The sequence below is a fragment of the Neoarius graeffei genome, chromosome 2 (genome assembly GCF_027579695.1).
Source record: "Neoarius graeffei isolate fNeoGra1 chromosome 2, fNeoGra1.pri, whole genome shotgun sequence".
Lineage (NCBI taxonomy): Eukaryota > Metazoa > Chordata > Actinopteri > Siluriformes > Ariidae > Neoarius > Neoarius graeffei.
Genome location: NC_083570.1, coordinates 18018240 through 18034447, shown reverse-complemented (window position 1 = coordinate 18034447; position 16208 = coordinate 18018240). Strand labels below are relative to the sequence as shown.

The window sequence follows — 16208 nt, the reverse complement described above, 5'->3', positions numbered from 1 at the left end:
CACTTCCGAAGTTTTTTTTTTTTTTTTCCCTCCCCACAAAACTTAAGCTTTGCTGAGCGTCTCGTTGGAGGATTTTAGGCTGGAAATAAAGTGGATGTTTTTCTCTTTTTCCTCTGTTTACGGATTAAAACCGAGGTTATGCTTTATTTTTGGACGTTTTCAGTAACCACGCGACAAGTAAGTCGTGATAATTCATTCGTATTCGGGTGTGTTATTAAAGTTTACGGTGAAGCACACGGTATTAGTGGTTATTGTTTATCATTTTTATGCTTAATTTCAAATATTTCATTGTTTCTACAAACCTGGATCTGATGTATGACTTTATTATTCCTAACAAACAGGTTTATATTTTGAAATGTCAATAATATTCAGTATAAATCCCTAAATAACACCAGCAGCTAGTTTTAAGGTAAAGGCTGTGCGATATGACGATATAATATCGATATCGCGATATCAAAATCACGTTGTTCGATATTGGCAGGTGTCAATGCTTTTTCTTCAGCAAATCACTTTTTTTTTTTTTATCCCGATCATTTATTAAACCTGTTTTATGTCACTGTTTCGTTATAAACCTTAAGGGTTGTTTTACAATCAGGGTATGCAAGCTAAAAATCACATTTAACACTTATCTTCAATATCAAAAGGCTTGACTAAATAAACTTGGTTGTTTATTGTAGCCCTGTGATAGCTCTATTTACCATGCAAAAAAAAAATGGTGATAATGTTATTTTTGGTGACTGTATGGCAATATATGTCATATTTAGCAAAATTACTCGTGTCATTTAGAAAAAGTGCTTTTTTTGGCCACAGGTAGCTCCAAAAGGGATGCACTTAAATCATTCTTTATACCATAAAACACATATTTGGTTCCATATCATTGGAAACATAGTTAAGGTTTAATGTTGAAGTTTTCAGACTATTTTGATCAAATTAGTATGTAGTTGTGTCAAAAAAATGTCCTCTCCGAGACAGTGTTTTCTTCCTCTTATAGAGTACTACTGCAATTTAACAACAATTAATTAAACGATGACACGTGATCCTTTTTCCTGATTTAAAGTTACACTTACGCTACGTTCACACTGCAAGGCTTAATGTTCAATTCCGATTTTTTGTGAGGTCGTTCACATTAACAAATATATGCGACTTGTATGTGATCCTCAGTATGAACGAAAAGCGACCTAAAAGTGTTCCGCATGCGCATTGCAGGATACGACGACGTCACACGCAGTGAGCATGGCCAGTGTTTACGGAAGTAAAACCGCCCGGTTGCGGTATGACCCATCCAATCTAGCTTGAATAGCTGCATCCCCCCAAATGGAAATCAGCTCCCTAACCTCTGCGTCCTTCCATTGCGAAGATTCAGAACCTTCACAGCCCGAAGCGTCCCTCGCATTGATGTCATGCGCAGGGGCGCAGATACGTTTTTTGAACTGGGAGGGACAAAAAACTGGGGGGGGGACAAAGCTGCCAGCAAACCAACCCCAACCCCGATATGCCTGTCAAACTCGTTGTGGGTTACCATAGCAACCAAGCTCGAGCTCGCAACCTGTGCAGTCTGCGCAGCTCAACCAACCGAATATCAGTCTTTGTTTTATGTGAATTGTTGCAACTATGTATACACTGCTGTGCACCTCAATAAACCGAATGGTAATTAGTCTTTTGATTTTTCCGTGAGGTTTGCCTTATGCAAAGAAAGACAGCATAGACGTTTTTTTCCTCCCTATAAGTGGGGGGGACCGAACGAGGTGAATTTAAATCTGGGTGGGACGAATCCCACCCTCTATCTGCGCCCATGATTATGCGCCATGTTGTTGTAACTTTTTTTGAGAGACCCGCTGCCTACTTCAGCGCAGAATAGTGACGTTTGTGGCTTGTTGATGACGTGCAAGTCGGATGAATGCGACCTGGCGGTTCAGACTGAAGTCGCATATGAAAAGAGCGGATAGGGATCGGAATTAGGACCACATATCCAAACGGCCTGGGTCGGATTTGAAAAAATCGGATCTGTGTCGTTCATATTGTCAATAAAAGATCGGATACAGGTCACATATGGGCGAAAAGATCGGATTTGAGTCACTTCAGCCTGCAGTGTGAACATAGCCTTAATGTCCCAGGCTTTTTTCTCCCAGAAGAAATGCGTGACTGCTGCACTTTAGCGGGCGCTAACCCTAACCCTCAAACAACCAATCCCAAAGCACAGACAAACACCAGTTTTGATGACTTTGATATATAATAGAACAAGGTAAACTTTTCTTTATTTATTATTGATAATACGCGGGCTGCTGCCCCCAAACCCCCGCTTAAATTTGCTCAATACAATAAGGAGGAATTACGCCCGCTAAAATGCAAGCTATCCAGAAATGCAAAGCCATTACTTTCATTTTTTTAACGAAGTAGAATTTGGTCTGTTTCAAAATTAATTGTTCCATCAATGATGGCAAGCCGTCCTGGCCCAGATGCAGCAAAACAGGCCCAAACCATGATACTACCACCACCATGTTTCACAGATGGGATAAGGTTCTTATGCTGGAATGCAGTGTTTTCCTTTCTCCAAACATAACGCTTCTCATTTAAACCAAAAAGTTCTATTTTGGTCTCATCCGTCCACAAAACATTTTCCCAATAGCCTTCTGGCTTGTCCATGAGATCTTTAGCAAACTGCAGACGAGCAGCAATGTTCTTTTTGGAGAGCAGTGGCTTTCTCCTTGCAACCCTGCCATGCACACCATTGTTGTTCAGTGTTCTCCTGATGGTGGACTCATGAACATTAACATTAGCCAATGTGAGAGAGGCCTTCAGTTGCTTAGAAGTTACTCTGGGATCCTTTGTGACGACCTTGCTCTTGGAGTGATCTTTGTTGGTCGACCACTCCTGGGGAGGGTAACAATGGTCTTGAATTTCCTCCATTTGTACACAATCTGTCTGACTGTGGATTGGTGAAGTCCAAACTCTTTAGAGATGGTTTTGTAACCTTTTCCAGCCTGATGAGCATCAACAACACTTTTTCTGAGGTCCTCAGAAATCTCCTTTGTTTGTACCATGATACACTTCCACAAACATGTGTTGTGAAGGTCAGACTTTGATAGATCCCTGTTCTTTAAATAAAACAGGGTGCCCACTCACACCTGATTGAAAACACCTGACTCTAATTTCACCTTCAAATTAACTGCTAATCCTAGAGGTTCACATACTTTTGCCACTCACAGATATGTAATATTTGGATCATTTTCCTCAATAAATAAATGGCCAAGTATAATATTTTTGTCTCGTTTGTTTAACTGGGTTCTCTTTATCTATGTTTAGGACTTGTGTGAAAATCTGATGATGTTTTCGGTCATATTTATGCAGAAATATAGAAAATTCTAAAGGGTTCACAAACTTTCAAGCACCACTGTATAGTTCTTTTTCACATTGTGGAACCAAACAAGTTAGTTCCACTTATTACTGAAGTTATAGCAGCTTTTTTTTTTTTTGAGAAACTGCAAAAAGGTGTAAATTCCACTGTCTTAAAAAGTTACAAAGCGTACGAGCTGTATGTTAAACCTCCGTGGCTGCGGTCTCTCCTCTTCCATCCAGGAATGAGTTTATTGGATATCAGTGAGAACGTGAAGCTGGCCAGAGAGTACGCCTTGCTGGGGAACTACAGCTCAGCCGTGGTCTGCTATCAAGGGGTGCTGGAGCAGATCAAGAAGTACCTGCTCTCTGTGCGAGACTCGTCTTTGCAGCAAAAATGGCAGCAGGTAAACCTTTTCAGTCCACACAGGAGGTTATTGCTGGAACAGTCATGGCTGTGAGAGAGAGAATATCCCCAAAGCGGCATGCAGGACCTTTCAGTATTGCTCTGAACCCCTGTGGACAGGTTTGGCAGGAGATAAACGAGGAGAACAAGCATGTGAGGGACATCATGACCACTCTGGAGAGCTTCCAGCTGGACAACGCGCCTTCCAAACCCAGCGGTTTCAGCCAAGAGAGTGACATCATGCCTGTTCAGGTCGAACATAGGTACGCTGTGTGTGTGTGTGAGATGAGATTGGATCTGACTTGAGGTGATTTAAAGTGACAAATCCATACTTATATCATCATATGAACTTGGAACTGCTGAGAAAATGGTCTTGCATGCGCACAAACATGAAAACAATGAAAAATTAACAAAGTTCGTCTCTTCTGATGTGATGGAAAATCTGAGAATTAGGGCTGTAACAATATGCGTATCGAAATCGCGATACGCAGAGCCACGATCCGTGTCGCGATACAAGAAGGCAGAATCGCGGTACACCCTTTCAAACTTCTCCTCGGCCCAAAAACAGAGGCGCTTCCAAACTTCAATTTATGAATACTTTACTTTTTATTTAAATTACATTTTAAACTTACTTAAATTACTTTTATTTTTTATATCTATTAGTAAGTCGTTTTTTCGCCGACCTGCGACAATCTTCTGCGAGTCATGCAACGTCCACACTCGCCACTGGCAGAGCATTCATTTCTTTTAAGCGGTCGCCATTCTGGTTGCGACGCGGGGAGCGAATCTGTAAACAAGCAGCTCATTGGCTGGCTAGGTGTGCCACAAGCCAATCACAATCACTTGACCGGAAAGGCATGCAGTGTTGCCAGATTGGGCAGGTTTAGGTGCTTTTTGGCTGGTTTTGAACATATTTTGGGGTGGAAAACGTTAGCAATATCTGGCAAGACTGAAGGCATGTCTGCTTGGGCGGAAGCCTTCTGCGGCAGTTACATTTTGACACGCGAGCAATGTTTCACCATAAAAATTCCGTAATTTCCATCTGTTTTCCGCGATCACAGAAAATCATTGGCCCTATGAGAGTGAGACAGTGAGAGAGCCACCCCCCCCCAAAAAAAAATCTTAACGGATTTACACGATTTGGAAAAATGACTTTTTCAGAACCGAAAAAAACCAGAGCTTCCGGCTCAACAGAATTATTTTGAGAAATAAAACAGTCTTTGGATATACATTTGTTCATTTTTGCATGCATATTACTCATTCTCTGCAGTGGCCTGAATTATTTGTTATTAAATAGTTAATGTAAGTAAGTAAATGTTAATAAGTCAAATTTACTACTTTTAAAAATACATTTAAAAAAAAAAATCATGGGTGTATCGAATCGTGGGTCAAAAATCGCGATACGAATCGAATCGTGAGTTGGGTGTATCGTTACAGCCCTACTGAGAATCATTAAAGACATGAAATATTAACAAATGCCAGAGTAAGAGAACAAAAGGTCTGGGTAAACGGGTCAAGAACAAGTGAAAAGGTTCGATTTTGTCATAACGAACGGCTTATATCGATATATATCGGCCGTACGAGGCTTTTCTTTCGTTGGAGGCTGATTTTAACGCGGGCGTTGAAGATGTACAAACGTTTTTCACACTGTTTATCGGCCCAGATAAAACGTCCATGTCCTACTCGTGCTCCTGAGCGTGTGCAAATCGATGCCGAAGAAGACTGACCGATGTAAACCTCGACCTGATCGGCTGCACTTCTATATTTGGCTGATGCTGTCAAGTTTTAGTTCTTTCTAATAATCGGATTAATTAAAGACTGTTAGAATTAATGAAGGAGAACCGACACAGCCCCGTTAATCATTTGGTTACGATACAAGAAAGGTCGGCGTCTAAACAGAGGACGGACCGGTCCGTCTGCGCAGAGCCAGTAAACAAACTCGTCAGCTGACGGAAGATTTACTTATTTTAATTGGTGTAGAAGTGAGTCAGAAGAACTTGCGCTTCTGTCTTTCAGGCGGTACCACGATCATTCATTTCATGCTCCGAAAGATCTCTGTACCTGCCCTTTTATGGAGTTTTGTGGGCGTTGCTAAATGGCATATTTTCACAAAAATTTGACACCAAGGACTGAAATTCTGTAACAGGCTAATGAAAAGATAATGCATAGGCCATGGCATTTTTCTTTTGTTTCTAGTTTCAACTATAGACCCTTTTCAGTCACGTGACCTTCGTAAACGCGACCACCATTTTGGACATGTAGCGGACTTCAGCTCGAATTGGTTTGAATGCGAGGAAGGCGACAAACGGAGAACATACAAGAAAAAGGAGCGAGATGCAGAAAATACCTTCGCTATCCAGTGACGTAGGGCATTTACAGGGCGAGCAGAGGGAGAAATAACAACAGTAAGGACACATTAACAACGCCGTACAGAAATAACGGTTTATGGCACAGACCCTTTCGGTTCTTGCTCATCTAGCTGCTACAATGACTGCTTAGACTGCAACAATAATACCTAACACACATTTAAGTATCCGTCGTAAAGACGTGAAACTCATCAAGTGACGAGTGTGTTCATTGATAAGCTAACACAATCTAAAAGTAGACATACCATCACACTGCCCTGGCGCTGTGTACAGTTTACCTTCTACGGTTTGTGCACTCACTATTTGCCATTACTTTCTCCAACCGTTGTTACAGATTACAGGGAACGGCCTGGATTTAAGAGACAAATACATGCTCCTCTTGTTTTGAACACTTATTTGTAGGCAGTGCTTAATTTGTAAAGAGGGAGGTCCCGGAGCGCAGAGGATGAGCGGCTCCGGAGCGGAAAAAAAGAGGGGGGGAGGGGGGCGCTGTGCTGCGCTTCTGGGCATGTTTTGTAATAACACTGCAAATTAAGTTCATCTGCAGATATTTTGTGGATGTCGTTTCATGAGAGAAATCACCAACAAGACAGATATCAAAATCAGACATTAACACTAAATAAACTTGCATTTTTTTAATTTAATTATTTGTTTTTTTTTTTTTTGTTACATAGTCAAAAGAGGTGTCGGATCACCGGATCCAGTGTAAATAGCTGCCGGAGCCAACGCCCGAGGTTCCGGAGCGCACTCCGGCTTGCTCCCCCTCAAATTAAGCGCTGTTTGTAGGACACTGCCTCTGATCTGTCCTACAGTCTACCAACAGCAAAGGAACACAACGCTAGCTAATGTCGTTAGCTAATAGCTACTACAGAAGAACAAAGAGGTTACAATGGGTTATTTTAGCCTATTTGGTTACACACTCGCCGCCACAGAATGTTAACAGCAATGTAATGCCTTTTCTGGCTAATTTTATTCGTCTTACCTCCAACAAAGTGGTCACTGCACAAGCGTTGGTGTGCCGCTATCCATCTTCTCCGTCGGTCAGCATCTACCGGGATCCGATAAAATGATAACCCTTGCCTTGTTTGTTGATGGTTACTACATCCAGGTGCACAACAATATAGTGGCATGATGGAAGTCTTGCTGAAAGTAAACACTTTCTTTGCTGCCGTTCCTCAATGCTGGCTGTGGTAAACTACTGGTAGTACACGTCCAAAATGGCGGCCGCGTTTGTCGTGACGTCACGTGAAAAGGGTCTATAGACCTATTGTGCAATCTAAAAAAAACTGTTCCTGCATAAAGGCACCAGTGTGGATAGAAATTCACCTGATGTGTCCCGTACGTAACCTGTTTTCCCTCAATTTGCGTCAACCTGAGATGATGTATCTGTTTTTACAAATGCCCATTCCAATTCGAAGCTGTTCCACTAAAGAATCCTTAATGTTAAGTCACAAGGAATTCTTGAAATATTGTGGAAACCAGATAGAATTTATTTGATATTTGAAACAAAAAAAAAATTTTCATTATATGTAATTACATATTTTTGTAACGCCAAGCAAAAATTCTCTTTTTAAACTAATAGTTTTGCCAATAAGAATGCCTAACTAAAGTAACTGTTAATATCTGGTCATTTTATGATATGACATTATTTCTATCATCCCTCACAAGGAAAGAACTTCAGTGTGATTGTGACTTCCTGACTGCCTATGCAAAATTGGAATTGAAATTGTCCCGTACGTAACCAGATTTTTTCAGCCTTCAGAATTTTTGTAAAATTATGGATTTCATGGACCAGATGCCAGAGGGATAAACTGACTAATGTTGTCGATAATTCGAAGAGGTTATGATTAGATCAATAAACAATTCTTCATTCCACATGGGCTTAGAATGGAAAATGAGAGGTTTGTCCCATACGTAACTTAATGATTTTATATAGTAACTTAGGGGGATTAGAAATAGTCCTTAGAGGCATCAGAAAGTTTTTTGATTATTTTATTAGAAAAAGTATCAATTTTCATGTCTAAGCCTAGTGAGCTACCTCGCTTGGACAAAAAGTTCTGTAATGTGAGAGCAATCATAGGGCTGACATTTTTGAATTTTTCATCAAATGTCCCGTACGTAACTGAAATTGTAGCTCTAACTATTTGTCAGGTAAGCCAAACTATGGTTTAGATAGAATGTCTTATGGTGATGATACATGAGGCAACTTTTTGGGCAATGTTGCCGAGCAATGTTGCTGGCAATGGGCAACTAGGTGAGACACAGGGCAACTTTTCAGGGCAACTAACAATGGGCAACAACAGTTAGCAACGGCAGTTTACAGTTGGCTAAAAAAAAATCGATGTCTTAATTTTTGCTGTGACCATTTAATCAAGCTGTCTGTTGTTTTTTAGAGCTTTGGTGAGGTAAATTCCTCCACATAGAATATTAAAATAACAACTTACCGGCGTAAAAACAGATGAGGAGTCTCTCCATCTCTTCACTCCACCGACACTGAGCGGCCGCCATATTTGTTTGAAATTTCTGATCCGAACCTCACCGGAGGTCACATGACTCGATACTTGCGTTCTGATTGGCTTATCTCAAAAAGTTGCCAGAGATTATCAAAACCATTCAGAAAGAAACAATGTTGCCCAATCTCAATAGAAAAGAGTCAAAACGCAATTGCCCAGCAACATTGCTCGGCAACATTGCCCAAAAAGTTGCCCCGTGTATCATCACCATTAGAGCCATATTAAGACCATTTCATCAGACAATCTGAAATATAAATGGTTGACCATGGTATAGGCCTTTTATTGTATTACTCTGGGTGCGGTAAGGGCCTTGGTCCCGTACGTAACTATTGCTGACTTAGCATGTTCATTGGTCAAAAAAAGTACCGAAACATTGGTTTTTTTTTCTTAGATTTTTGGCATTCTTATCAGCTGGATACTACTCTCAATGAAAACATACTTTAATTCAAAATTTGGGAAAGTCAATTTTTCAACCCTCTGGTTGACAGCAGTGTGAAATAATTATGAAACATACCAAATGCAAATGAGCTGCGTTAGGAATGTGCTGGTTTTTATATGGTATATATGGTACAGATTTAATGTCTTTTGCCTTGTGCCTCATTACACAAGGATCGTGGGCTGTGCACAGGCACGAGCAACATTTTCGGCTTCCAAAGAAAGAACACGTGAACTGGATTAACGTCCATGTGACTGAAGTTTGCCATCACGAGATCAGAGATTCGACTCCAGTATGAACATCCGGCTGAGCGTACGTTCATGCCGTGAGGAATCAGGCGCAGCTCTTTGTGGGAATTTACGCACGTATACACACAAGTGCATCTCAAAAAATTAGAATATTGTGAAAAAGTTCAATATTTTCCATCAGTTATTTAAGAAAGTGAAAATGTTATATATTATAGACTCATTACACACAAAATAAAATGTTTCAAGCATTTTTCTATTTTAATTTTAATCAGTATGGCATACAGTACAAAAACACAAAAAAAACCCATCTCAAAATATTAGAATATTTCATTTCGAGTTTGAGTAAAACAGTATGAACACAGTGTATCTCTCGGTCTAGTTCAGTACACACAACCACAATCATGGGGAAGACTGCTGACTTGACTGTTGTCCAGAAGATGATCACTGATGCCCTCCACAAGGAGGGTAAGCCACAAAAGGTCATTGCTGAAAAGGGTGGCTGGAAAAGGTGCACGAGCAACAGGGATGGCCGCAGTCGTGAGAGGATTGTCAAGAAAAGTTGATTCAAGAACTTGGGAGAGCTTCACAAGGAGTGGACTGAGGCTGGTGTCAGTGTACCAAGACCCATCACGAACAGACATCTTCAAGAAAGGGGATACAACTTTCGCATTCCTAATATCAAGCTACTCCTGAGCCAGAGACAATGCCAGAAGTGTCTTATCTGGGCTAAGGAGAGAAAGAAATGGACTGTTGCTCAGTGGTCCAAAGTCCTCTTTTCAGATGAAAGTACATTTTGCATTTAATTTGGAAATCACGGTTCTAGAGTCTGGAGGAAGAGTGGAGAGGCACAGAATCCAAGGTGTTTGAAGCCCAGTGTGAAGTTTCCACAGTCTGTGATGATTTGGGGTGCCATGTCATCTGCTGGTGTTGGTCCACTGTATTTTATCAAGTCCAAAGTAAACACAGCCATCTACCAGGAGATTTTAGAGCACTTCATGCTTCCATCTGCTGACGAGCTTTTTGGAGATGCTGATTTCCTTTTCCAGCAGGACTTAGCACCTACCCACAGTGCCAAAACTACTACCAAATGGTTTGCTGATCATGATATTACTGTGTTTGATTGGCCAGCCAACTTGCCTGACCTGAACCCCATAGAGAATCTATGGGGTATTGTCAAGAGGAAGATGAGAAACACCCGACCCAAAAATACAGATACGCTGAAGGCCACTATCAAAGCAACCTGGGCTTCAATAACACCTCAGCAGTGCCACAGACTGATCACCTCCATGCCACACCGCATTGATACAGTAATTCATGGTAAAGGAACCCCAACCAAGTATTGAGTGTATAAGTGAATATACTTTTCAGAAGTTGGACATTTCTGTATTGTAAATCCTTTTTTTGATTGATCTTGGGGAATATTCTAATAATTTGAGATACTGGATTTCTGATTTTCATGAGCTATAAGCCATAATCATCAAAATTAAAACAAAAAAGGCTTTAAATATTTCAGTTTACATGTAATGACTATAGAATATGAAAGTTTACCTTGTTGAATTAAATTATGGAAAAAAAGGAACTTTTTCATGGTATTCTAATTTTTTGAGATGCACTAATATATATTCAACCAACGATGTTTAGGTTAATCGGGAAACGCGTTACGAATAAAAAAGGAAGAATTTGGTCAAATCTGTTGATCCACATTAATTCGATACCGACTTGGCTAAGTTTTCTCGACGCATGTTCATGTGTGAATCCGTGCAGGTCATCTCCGTGCGCAGGACGCAAGGCCCCGGTACCCTATAAAGATGGTAAAGCTCACGGCAGCAGATCGAGCGCTGGGCCGCGCTTCCAACACCGACAATCACCACGCGTCGTGAACGGCGACCGAGGAAAACCACTGAAGGGCAAAGAGAAGAAAGAACACATGCCGAAGCAGAAAGACGACAAGGTGGGTTGATGCCGTTATCGTTGTTTCTAACGGCACACCCTGAAGTGTTTTTAAGTCCTCTTATCGTAATGATTCTTGATTACTCTGTACTTAATGTATTGGTATTGATCTGTTTATAGTTGCACTTGATGTCAGGTTAGTTCCTGTTGCACTACAGCAGTAATAATGGCTCGTTCCTTCACATTCTCTTGAAACTACAAAGCACACGGTCAAAGACTTGGTGAAAAACATGAGTCCTCTTATAAACAGCTTGGAGGATTTTCTTTAAAATTGTCATCACTGGGTGTTAATGTGGAACTCTGTGTGTGAGCTGTTACTCTAGTCAGGATGACCTTAGAATGAGCACATGGATATCAAACATTTGATACATGGATGGAGGGCTGGATGGAGTTGATACTTGGATGGATTTGATACGATATATGGATGGAGGGCTGGATGGAGTTGATACTTGGATGGCTAGATGGATGGATGGTTGGTTGGTTGGTTGGTTGGTTGGATGGATTGGATACTTGGATGGATAAATTTGATGGATGGCTGGATGGCTAGTTGGATTTGATACATGGATGGCTGGTTGGCTAGTTGGGTGGATGGCTGGCTAGTTGGACAGACGACTGCATAAACTGATGGATGAAAGTTAGATTGGTGGATGGATGGATAGATGTATGTATAAAAGATGGATTGATGGGTAGATGAATAAATAGATAGACGAGTAGGTAGTTTGGTGGGGGATCACTTTCACTCTCCTGTACGCCTGTCAGCCTCACTGTAACTGAACACGTTGTTTGATATCCTTGTGTCTGTGTTTACTTGAGTAGGATTACAACCTGTGATACCGGTTTCCTCCATCAGAGTAAACACAGGCAGCTCACAGAGTCATAACAGCAGCGCAGTCCTGCAGCTGAGCTCTTTGGGTTGTTTTTTTTTTTCCCCCTCCTCAGTGTAAAATGAGTGTGTTTTGTTAAATTTTTTTTAATAGTTGCTGCTGCATTCTCAACGTCTATTTCCTCTCCCTCCCACCTCCAGAACAAACCCGAGGCCTCTGAGCTGGAACTGAAGAAGTTCGACAGAGGAGGAGAAGACAAAGACCTGATTGAAGCGTTGGAGCGAGATATCATCTCCCAAAACCTGAACGTGAAGTGGTGCGTTCATCGCATTCATACGCTATTCTTAGCGTAGCGAATAATAAATAAGCGCCTCTCGGGAGCAGGTCACATGTGCTCGTTTGCATGATGTTTCCCGACTCCGAGAGCTTTTTTTTTTTAATCATTACGTCCAACATCACCTGATGAGCCTGAAGACTTCCTTCTAATGGCAATTTTTCCCTATGGAAATCGATCCAGGTTTGCACGGGTCGCTGTTTTAAGTAGATTCCAAAACATGGTAAGGATCATCTGACGTAATTTAGCTCCGGTATCAGGTATTACCTCCGGCGTATCGGTTAAAGAATGGGTTTAATGAGAGAAGTAGTCATAACAGGCAGTCTGCAACTGTTTTATTCAGTTTTCACTGTAACCAGATTTTCTTAGGTGATGACGCCGCCGCCGCTGCTTTTTTTTTTTTTTAAAGAACCTCATAGCACACCGTGTTTGCATACGTATTAGCATGTGGCTGTGCCGTGTTGTTGACCAAGTTCCCTTTCCCAGGGATGACATTGCTGATCTGGAGGAAGCGAAGAAGCTCCTGAAGGAGGCGGTGGTTCTGCCCATGTGGATGCCGGAGTTCTTTAAAGGAATCCGACGACCATGGAAGGTACACCTGATGATTCCTGAGAGGCTGAGGAACAAGAAGAAACGACTTTGCTTTTAAACAATTCGTTTATCGCAGGGCGTGCTGATGGTCGGGCCCCCAGGTACAGGCAAAACTCTGCTTGCGAAAGCCGTAGCGACAGAATGCCGGACAACCTTCTTCAACGTCTCCTCGTCTACGCTCACCTCCAAATACAGAGGGGAGTCGGAGAAACTCGTCCGCCTGCTGTTCGAAATGGTGAGTCTATACATCGTCCAGAGAGTTTCTGGTCCGTTTTCTCTTGTAACGCCCAAAATGCTCCGCTTTGGTATGTTTGATCTGGATGCGTAGGCGAGGTTCTACGCTCCCACAACCATCTTCATCGACGAGATCGACTCCATGTGCAGCCGCAGGGGAACTTCAGAAGAGCACGAAGCGAGCAGACGAGTCAAAGCCGAACTTCTGATGCAAATGGACGGTATGCTTTGAGCAAAAAAAAAAAAATGAGTTTCCTCTTTGCTCGAGACAGTAAATGTTCTTCGTTTTGGCCGTGTAGGTGTTGGAGGACCGTCTGAAAACGACCCTTCGAAAATGGTGATGGTCCTGGCAGCCACAAATTTCCCCTGGGACATCGATGAAGCTCTGAGACGCCGACTAGAAAAAAGGATCTATATACCACTGCCAACAGGTACCGCCCCCCCCCCCAAAAAAAAAACAAAACTAAAGCCAGCATGACATGTTGAACGACAATTACGATGCTGCCTACATGTATTTTGATCTGAAGCGAAGGGCCGGGCCGATCTGCTGAAGATAAGCCTGAAGGAGCTGGAGCTGGCTAACGATGTGGAGCTGGATAAGATCGCAGAGCAGATGGAGGGATATTCAGGTGCTGACATCACCAATGTCTGCAGGTACGGCCAATCAATCAAACTCCGTTCACTTTCTGGGCTGCTTTGCACAATTTGGATTCCCCCCCCCCCGCTCTTCTCAGATTGGATCTCTCTCATCTAATAAGTTGCCCTTAAAAAAAAAAAAAGATTTCTACCTTTATAACCTTGAGACTTGGACATTTTATCTATCTGTCTGCAGAGACGCGTCTCTAATGGCCATGAGGCGACGAATCGAAGGTTTGACCCCGGAGGAGATCCGTAACATTTCCCGAGACGAGATGCACATGCCCACAACCATGGAGGATTTCCAGACGGCTCTGAAGAAAGTGTCGAAATCCGTCTCTGCCGCCGACCTCGAGAAATACGAGAAGTGGATCGCGGAGTTCGGCTCCTGTTGACCCGCCCTAAAATTCAGGATGTCCTTAAAGGGGTGGTCTGTAACTACTTTTAAGAGCCAACTGCCCCTTTTTCAGCACTTTGAAACAGTTGATATTGTAGCTGCATGTTTAAACTTTTTTGATGAAACGAAGCTGTAACCAATGATTAGTCAGTCTGTGGTTTATTGTACTTGTCTTCACAAACCAAATATTTTTATAATACACGATTTTTTTGAGATTACACTGATATTCCAGGTGCTGCTTTGCTTTGTTCCAAATTAGTGGCCTTTTTCTAGTGAATAAGTGACATGTTTGACTATGATAAAAGTTCTCTGAAATATTGAGTGAAACTTGGAAGCGTGTGCTGGAGGAGCGCCTGTAAGTTCCACCACACAGTTAACACTTTAATTCAGTCAGTGTCCAGCTTGAAAATTAAGGAATAAAACATGATGGTAACACCCTGAATTTCATTATTTTCCAAACCCACACATCCAAAACTTTTTTTTTTCCCCCCCCTTCTTAGTGATTTAGGGAATAACAGCACTGTTCTATGATGAATTGTTCCTGTGTCCATATGATTGCACTGCGCGTGCCTCAGGACCTTATTGTAGCATTTGAACACGGACCAGAAGCTGTCGCTTGGTCCCAAAACTCCACTCTATTTTAGTGAGTTAAGTGCATAAATACGTCATCGTACACCACAGGAGATTCTTCCCCTCCATGGACACACTGTAATAGCAACTTGAAAAATACAAACGGAATAGGAAATATTAAATCTGAGTCATGCCTCCATGGAAACCAACAAAACATCGCTCATTCTGAAATAAAGAAAAATCTTTAGGCCTGTAAAGTGCTACATTTGCAAGAAAAACTCACAGAAACGTCAAAAGCAGGTAACCGGGGGGAAATAAAAATATTAATTAACCACAATCAGTACAGCTCTCCGTTTACATGGCTCTTGTCTTGCTCCTCTACCTCCAGCTGCATGTTCTCTATCAGGCTCTGCTTCTCCTCGACCGGCATCAGAGTCTCTGGGTTCAGATGAAAGAAACCCCTGATGAAAACCAAACACACACAAAGATTGTCTTATTATAAGGGATTATACAAGGAATAACAGCTCGGTCATTGTGGGTTTTAAAAAAAAAAGGCAGCCCGGTCGTACTTGTGTTCACACGTGGGAAACAGGAGCTCGAGGACCTTGATGATGACCGCAGAGCCGACGACACCGACTACCACCACCCACATGATGAGGAAGAAGAGTGGCAGAGACTCGGAGCAGAAGCGTCTCAGCTTGTCCCGGAGATCCTCCAACCACCGACACGCCTCCTGCGTGGAGCAAACACACAATCGACCAGACTTGATCCGTAAGGCTAAAATTATGAACCAGTACGATTCCTAGCCACGCCTACTTTTCTGACAACAATCCTTGACTTGCAAGGTGACCTCGAAGCAAAATAGAAAGCCGGATGTGGGGTCAAGCGACAGGGCGAGGAAACTGGAGACGAGGGGCTCGGGACATTTCGTCCAATGCCTTTTTCAATTTTGTATTCCTGTGCTCGAGAGTGCTGCTCCACACCTGAAGGTTTAACATGATCCAGCCCACTTTAAAAATTAAGAGCTCACAGCAAAGCCAAATTTTGCAGATGCCCCTCCCTTCGAAATAATACAGCCCCCGCGACAGCGCTGCTCAGCACCTAAAGATTTAATATGATCCAGCTGGAAACAGGCCTGCAATGACAAGGGAGTTAACTCATCCCAGGGTCAGCAAGCGGCACGGGCCGACATGGTTACCCCCTTAGTTAGTGTCGAAGCGCACATACCAGGCCTAGAAATTCATATATTTTTTCGCCAGCCAGCCACACTAATTACCTTCCAAAGTAACTCGCCAAACAGAAAAATCAACTCGCCAAAATTTGTTCATGTATGAATTTTACTTCTGTCAAAAATATAACGCAAAAGAGAG

The 16208-nt window shown here is 42.2% G+C and overlaps 2 protein-coding genes across 2 annotated transcripts in view; one reads left to right on the top strand and one right to left on the bottom strand.

Moving 5' to 3' along the window:
* Positions 1-13: 13 nt before the first annotated feature.
* Positions 14-14703, top strand: katna1 (katanin p60 (ATPase containing) subunit A 1). Its single transcript, XM_060913947.1, has 11 exons — positions 14-177; positions 3577-3740; positions 3860-4002; positions 11067-11253; positions 12277-12392; positions 12897-13002; positions 13078-13236; positions 13330-13456; positions 13535-13666; positions 13763-13889; positions 14068-14703. Exons 2-11 carry the CDS (start codon positions 3579-3581, stop codon positions 14264-14266), a joined length of 1458 nt encoding a protein of 485 aa, XP_060769930.1. The 5' UTR covers positions 14-177; positions 3577-3578; the 3' UTR covers positions 14267-14703.
* Positions 14412-16208, bottom strand: part of ginm1 (glycoprotein integral membrane 1) — a 13958-nt gene continuing 12161 nt past the window's right edge. Inside the window, exons 7-8 of the mRNA XM_060913948.1 lie at positions 15408-15571; positions 14412-15299 (exon numbers count right to left, since the gene is read on the bottom strand). Coding sequence (XP_060769931.1) covers positions 15176-15299; positions 15408-15571 — 288 coding nt within the window. The 3' untranslated portion in view covers positions 14412-15175. The remainder of the gene's footprint in view (positions 15300-15407; positions 15572-16208) is intronic.

Bases quoted from the DNA above. Each gene is read 5' to 3' on its own strand.
- katna1 (XM_060913947.1), top strand. From the start codon at position 3,579: ATGAGTTTATTGGATATCAGTGAGAACGTGAAGCTGGCCAGAGAGTAC. The intron at 12,393-12,896 runs GTGCGTTCATCG...TCCCTTTCCCAG, and splicing joins CAAAACCTGAACGTGAAGTG to GGATGACATTGCTGATCTGG. The intron at 13,457-13,534 runs GTATGCTTTGAG...TTGGCCGTGTAG, and splicing joins ACTTCTGATGCAAATGGACG to GTGTTGGAGGACCGTCTGAA.